This window comes from Gossypium arboreum, chromosome 2 (assembly GCF_025698485.1).
Source record: "Gossypium arboreum isolate Shixiya-1 chromosome 2, ASM2569848v2, whole genome shotgun sequence".
Taxonomy (NCBI): Eukaryota; Viridiplantae; Streptophyta; class Magnoliopsida; order Malvales; family Malvaceae; genus Gossypium; species Gossypium arboreum.
The window spans coordinates 13,231,360-13,238,807 of NC_069071.1; the positions used below are offsets into that span (position 1 = coordinate 13,231,360).

A 7,448-nucleotide genomic window follows, 5' to 3' on the forward strand; every position below is an offset into this window, starting at 1 on the left:
GGTAGAGGCTGCTTCTTACACAAATGTTACCAAGTCAGCTGTAAGTCAATTTTTGAAGAAGGAAATCATTTGTCGGTATGGAATGCCTGAGAGGATCATATCCGACAACGCATTGAATTTGAACAACAAAATGTTAGCAGAGGTTTGCGACCAATTCAAAATCAAGCATCACAACTCTTCACCCTATAATACAAAGATGAATGGGGCAGTGGAGGCTGCCAATAAGAACATTAAGAAAATAGTGGGAAAGATGACTGAGACTTATAGGGATTGGCATGAAAAGCTACCGTTTGCACTCCTGGCTTATCGAACGTCCGTTAGAACTTCTACTGGGGCAACTCCATTCTCATTAGTTTACGGGATGGAAGCAATTTTACCTATTGAAGTGGAAATACCTTCTCTCCGAATTTTAACAGAGATAAGGTTAGATGAAGCTGAATGGGTTCAATCTCGATATGACCAGCTAAACTTGATTCAGGAAAAGAGGCTGAAGGCTATCCGACATGGTCAAATGTACCAGAAGAGTATGATACGAGCTTATGATAAAAAGGTTCGTCCAAGGGAATTCTGTGAGGGGGACCTTGTGCTAAAGAAAATCCTTCCCATTCAGAAGGACTTTAGAGGAAAATGGATGCCAAATTGGGAGGGGCCATACGTCGTGAAGAAGGCTTTTTCTGGTGGTGCTTTGATTTTGACAGAAATGGATGGAAAAAGCCTACCCAATCTGGTGAACTCAGACTCAGTCAAAAAGTACTTTGTCTAAAAGCGAAAAGAATCCAAGGTGAAAACCCGCAAAGGGCACCTTGAATTTTGAAAAACAAATAATGGAGAGGCCAAGCTGAAAACCCACAAAGGGCACTTTGTGACTAAAGGGATTTTGAGTTGAAAACCTGAAAGGGCAGCTCAAATTTTGAAGGGTATACAGCAACCTTGCTATATTTGACTTGACAGAGAGTGAGGCACAGTGTACATTGGGGCATCAACAAAGTACTTTGGATCTTTTAAACACATGTCGAACTCAAGCAAGGCTTCGGGGAACTAATGTATAGATGCTCAAGCGGCGATATTTAGAGCATCTGATTTTTATCCTGTTTGCAATCTTTAGATTCTATTTCTTCTTAAAGATATGCTATTAGACTTATTTCCTTTGTACTATTAACAATTCGAATCCAATTATTCTCAAAGATTTACTCATCTCTCAATATTTTTAAAGTATGTTGCATTAAAATAATGATAGATGAACTAAAATATTTTCACAAACGAAGTTTTGCACATTACTTTGGAATTTCTAGATAATACAAGAAACTAAAACAGGACAATTGTTCAAGAAATTCACGTAAGTGAGGAATGAAGGAACTCGAGGGATTTCTTTCTTCCAGTTCAAAAGAAATGGATGATTCAATTCTTACAGACATCCTCAGTAGATCATAGCATTGGAGGAAGGCTTACAAGCTGAGTAAGAATAAAGTTTTGAGAAAGAGAAATGAAGGAATGAATAATGTGACACCCCTAATTTGACCCTAGTCGGAAAGTGGTTTCGGGACCACAAAACCGAGCCACAAAAATAATTAATTGTTATATTTTATGCTTATTATTTATGAATAAGTATGTGTGAAAATTTCATGCTTTAATTTTGTCATTTGGATGTGAAATAAATAAAAAGCGGCTTATGTGAAAAATCTTGAAAATGTCATAGGTTAATTGGTAGTGGCTAAAAATTGCATGGTTTGAAGCATGAGGGACTTGCATGTCAAACATTCCTTTTTCTTGGTAGTGGACGGCAAGGATGGGCATGAATGACACATTTTGGCATTTTGTATGTTATATTTTAGTTAAATAATATCAAATAGTTTTATAATAAATCAAGTTATTATATGTCATAAATTATAAGAGGAATTAAATAATTAAAAGGGTGAGAAAAAAAAAAACAAAGTTGGGTCTTTTCTTCTCCTCCATTGCCGTAGCCTAAAGGGAGGGAGGAGAAAGTTTGGTTGCTTTGATTTTTGGCTTAGAAGATGGCTAGAATGAGGTATGTATTGAATGATTCTTGAAAATCTATGCATGTTTGAGATGATTAGTTCAAACTCTACTTATCCCATAGATTAAACTTAGAATTTTGAGGTTTGAGATTCGGTCAATAAGCTTGAAACTCATAGTAGTTTGTTTTGGTAAGCTTGGTATACGGATGATAGATGTGTTTTGGTTTTGGTTTGATAATGATGTTAATGATGGTGATTTTCGGTCATGCATTAACTTAAATTGTAAGTATGATTTATGGTATAATTTGTGTGATGGAATGGTCTTGAGATTTGGCTTGATTAAATGGGTAAAATGCTAAGTGTTTTAAAGATGATGTAATGGTTATTTCGGTTTATGTGAAGTAAATATAGATGATGGTTATAAGCTGTTTTATGATTTGATAATGGTGATTAAATCTTGTAGTTAAGTGTTTAGATATATATATATATATTAATAATGAATTTAGTTGTACTTGCTATGTGAGAAATGTGCAATGCTATAGGTATTTGATTATTAGATATGGTTATTTTAAGTTGATTTGTAATGGTATGATTGCATTGATGAATTGGTTTGGAAATGGTGGGAAGAATTGGCTATTATGCTTGATACTAATGCCGAATATGAGAATGTTGTACTTGAAAAATGTAGGTGAACATGACAAGTGTATTCGGCTTAGGGCATAAAGGATATGAAAATTTGGTATTTATTTTTGATTGTGTGTGTATGACCATGGATAATTGGCTGCACAAATATTATGAATACATAATGTATGTTAAATTTATTAAGCTACAAAACATTATACATGATCGGCCAATGTAAATTATTTGAGTAAAGTATATATTGATGGTACATTTCGGCTAGTATAAAATGTATATGGATGTCGTATGACTATGTTTAATTTGGGAAGTAAATTGTTTGATTTAGCTCAAGAGCCTAGAGGATCAAAGTTGGATAAGGGAAAGGAAAAAGTGATCGAATAGCCGTCGTAATCGTTTGGCAACTTCCGAGGTAAGTTTTAAGTGATTAAACGTTGAGTAAATTCAATCATAATAGGACATAATGAGTTGATTTAATAAGATATGATGAGGCCATGATATGTCTTAAACTCAAATGGTAAGTTCATAAGTGTTTGGACTTGGAAATTTAAGAGCAAATTGTAATAACTTGCTTAGGACCGCAGCAGTAACGTGATTTTAGAAAATCACTATAAATTGTTAGTGTGGAATTATAGGCCGAATAAAATATGTAATCAAAGCTTAATTAGTCTAGTTTCTTATAAAAGAGACCGTGTAAGCAAAGAAATTTCCTATAAAGAGATATTTAAATTTGTGTGAGATAGTGTCAGAATGACTCCGAAATCCCCTGTTCTGTTTTTAGAAAATCATTATAATTTGTACAAAAATGGTTATAAGATAAAATTTATATTCTTAGACTCCTTAATGAGTCTAGTTTCAAATGAAATCAAATATAAAATATTTTGAATTCTGTACAATGAGAAATTTGATTCGTAGTAAAGAGTGGTCAGATTAGTCAAACAGTGAAACAGGGGAAATTTTAAGAAAAATCTGGTATTGATTGGCCAAACCTAAAATTCTGAAAATTTTATGGATGGAAGATATATGAGTCTATATTCAGGGAAAATTAACGACAATTGATTTTGAGTTTTTTAGCTCCAGTTATAAATAATTTAGTGACTATTGCTCAGGAAAACAGCTTGTAGTGAATATGTGAATTTGTTGTAAACATTGATGAAACTATTTGAGTTGCTTATGAGCTATTGCTGAAATTGATGTACAAGATAAATATATATGTGTGTGGTAAAGCCGAATGGCTAATGTGAAATATGTATGAGATATGTATATGTGGTAAAGCCGAATGGCTAGTGTGAAATATGTATGAGATATGTATATGTGGTAAAGTCGAATGGCTAGTGTGAAATATGTATGAGATATGTATGCGTGGTAAAGCCGAATGGCTAGTGTGAAATATGTATGAGATATGTATGCGTGGTAAAGCCGAATGGCTAGTGTGAAATATGTATGAGATACGTATGCGTGGTAAAGCCGAATGGCTAGTGTGAAATATGTATGAGATATGTATGAGTGGTAAAGCCGAATGGCTAGTGTGAAATATGTATGAGATATGTAATATGTATGAGATATGTATGCGTGGTAAAGCCGAATGGCTAGTGTGAAATATGTATGAGATATGTATGCGTGGTAAAGCCGAATGGCTAGTGTGAAATATGTATGAGATATGTATACGTGGTAAAGCCGAATGGCTAGTGTGAAATATGTATGAGATATGTATACGTGGTAAAGCCGAATGGCTAGTGTGAAATATGTATGAGATATGTATACGTGGTAAAGCCGAATGGCTAATGCGAAATATGTATGAGATATGTATATGTGGTAAAGTCGAATGGCTAGTGATTCGGCTAGTGTGAAATATGTAGGAGATGTGTGTATATTGTGGCCGAATGACCAAATGTGAAAGGTGTGTATTATTAGATATTTGATGAGGCAAATGAATTACAAATATGACAGTCGATGTGAATGTTGTAACATGTGAATAAATATACATGAAACTTGGAAATATATTCCGGGTAAGACCCGATGACTACGTGTGGAGATTTTGTCCGGGTAAGACCCGATGACTACGTGTGGAGATTATGTCCGGGTAAGACCCGATGACTACGTGTGGAGATTTTGTCCGGGTAAGACCCGATAACTACGTGTGGGGACTGTTCGAGCTAAAGGTTTCACTGAAGATTTGAGTAAAGCATAAGATTATACGACTTCACAGTAACAATTGGTAATAAATACGTTCAATGCGTTAAGCTGGTCAGGTATGTATTTTGAGATTATATTTAAGCTTGATTTGGACTAAATCACAAGGTCGTTATGTGATGCATATGTGAGTAAAGCAATAAAACTGTTCTATGATTATTGTGCGTTTGGTCAATGTGGAAAGTTAGGTGAAAATATGTAATGTACCTATGTTTATAAGAGATCACTATCAAGTGAGAATTTATCTGCCTATTATATATGATGAGATGGGCATATTCGGTAAAGGGATGGTATGCCCGAAGGAAGAGTGAAATAAAAATACGAACAACTATGTTATAATTTGATTGTTATCTATTGACACTGCTTAAATCTTACTAAGCATTGTAATGCTTACTCCGTTTACTTTGTTTCCTCTGTTTTATAGATCTCATCTGGAAGCTACAGGCTCGGGATCGTCGACAACTAGTCACACTATCACTATCCACCGCTTATTCTTGTTATGTTTTGAATTATTTTATGGCATGTAAAGAATAGACCAATTGGTCAAGAATATTTTGGTTAATGTATATAAGCTATGCGAAAATGGCATCTTTTGAATGTGTACTTATAGCAGTTAAATTGTATCCCTGACTGTCTTTAGTATTTACCTAAAGGAACGTTCTTAAAAATATATATATATATATTCAAAATTTTTACTGTTCGGATATGAGTTTCAAGTCCGGTAATGCCCCTTTACCTATTTCGGCGACGGATACGGGATAGGGGTGTTACAAATAATGACACCTGAGATAAGGGTCATATTCACAGCACTTTGCGTCATAACATGTTAAGGGCATTCGACTCATTTCAATCATAGCATAGTTAGGCATAAGCACATACTCATCTTACAGGTCATGAAGATCAAAGATTTCAACATGGCAGCCCTATGATTATGGGAAATAAAATGAAGACAACAGATCTAGACTTCAGACATTTATGTTGAAGCAGATCCAAAATGATTTGGTATTCTTGTGTTTACAAGAAACAAGTCGAGGACATAGCAGATTTGACTCTCAGATGTTCTCAAAGATAGCAGATCTAACCTTCAGATGTTTATACTAAAGCAGATCCAAGATGATTTGGTATTCTTGTGTTTACAAGAAACAAATCGAGGACATAGCAGATTTGACTCTCAGACGTTCTCAAATATAGTAGATCTAACCTTCAGATGTTTATACTGAAGCAGATCCAAGATGATTTGGTATTCTTGTGTTTACAAGAAACAAATCGAGGACATAGCAGATTTGACTCTCGACGTTCTCAAATATAGCGATCTAACCTTCAGATGTTTATACTGAAGCAGATCCAAGATGATTTGGTATTCTTGTATTTACAAGGAACAAATCGAGGACATAGCAGATTTGACTCTCAGACGTTCTCAAATACAACAGATCTAACCTTTAGATTTTTATACTGAAGCAGATCCAAGATGATTTGGTATTCTTGTGTTTACAAGGAACAAATCGAGGATATTGCAGTTATGACTCTCAAATGTTCTTAAATAGACTCAAGATGATTTGACATCCTTACAAATCGAAGAAGCAGAATTAGTGTCTCTATGTTCGGCGGAAAGCAGATTGAAGATCATAGAACCAATCAATTTTGGGTCTTTCTATGAGTCTTTGCTTGATTCCTGTTACACAACAATAAGCAAAGAGGGGCAGCTGTAATAGCCTAAATTTGACCGGGTTTAAATAAAGAAAAATTAGATAAATAAATAAACATTTATTAAAAAGTCTATTGAAAGTCCAGGCCTACTGTTGCTACCCAAAGCCCAAATACAAAAACCCATATCCGGGTATAACCCAATAGCTAAAACAATACCTAATACCCCTAAGCTAAACCCAAACCCAAATAAGACCCGTTACACCCAGCAGCCCGTCAGACTCATTATCCCTGCTAGTCTAAGTCAGACCTAACCCATTACATTACAAACCTTGACCCAAAACAAAACAGCCCAAAAGGCCCAACAGACTTAAGAGAAACAGGGAAAACCCTAGGGTTTCCTGAATACTGTGGCGCCGCAAACATTTTTGGAAGCTTCGAGGAGTGTCAAGCAACCCCCAAATCGAGGCCACTGTTTAATGAGTTGTCCCAAAGGGCTTCAATGCTTATCAACGCCCCGATCATCGGTCGTCCTTTGGTCTGGCCCCAAATTACGTCATGAATGTCATGACCATCACCAAGGCTCCATCGGCCGTGATCGATTACGCAGCGTCTACACCAAATATGGTCACTGCCAGATCCCTCGCTCGATTGCCTGCAAGAAAAGGAAACAAACAGCAGATACGCGAAAAAGCAGAGCAGAAAATGGCAAGGAAATCACAGCACATCAGTCAAAGATCCAAGAAATCAGAGATTTCTTTCCTTATGTAACAAATCAGTAGGCTATAAAATGCCTTTGTAACCCTTGCAAAGATTACACAGATACGGAAATAAAAAACAAATACAAACAGTTTCAAAGGTGATAATCGAGTGACTTGTTCTCTATTTTTTTTTTTTGCCCATATATATGAACTGTTTAGCAAAATACTAAGGGTATTTGAAAAGGAGAAGAACTACCTGTTTTGGATCTTGAGAGACGAGGATTTTTAAACCCTC

The 7,448-nt window shown here is 35.4% G+C and overlaps 1 protein-coding gene across 1 annotated transcript; it reads left to right on the plus strand.

Moving 5' to 3' along the window:
• Positions 1 to 250: 250 nt before the first annotated feature.
• Positions 251 to 7,223, plus strand: LOC128284216 (uncharacterized). Its single transcript, XM_053022070.1, has 2 exons — positions 251 to 727; positions 6,948 to 7,223. Exons 1-2 carry the CDS (start codon positions 251 to 253, stop codon positions 7,221 to 7,223), a joined length of 753 nt encoding a protein of 250 aa, XP_052878030.1.
• The last annotated feature ends 225 nt before the right edge of the window (positions 7,224 to 7,448 follow it).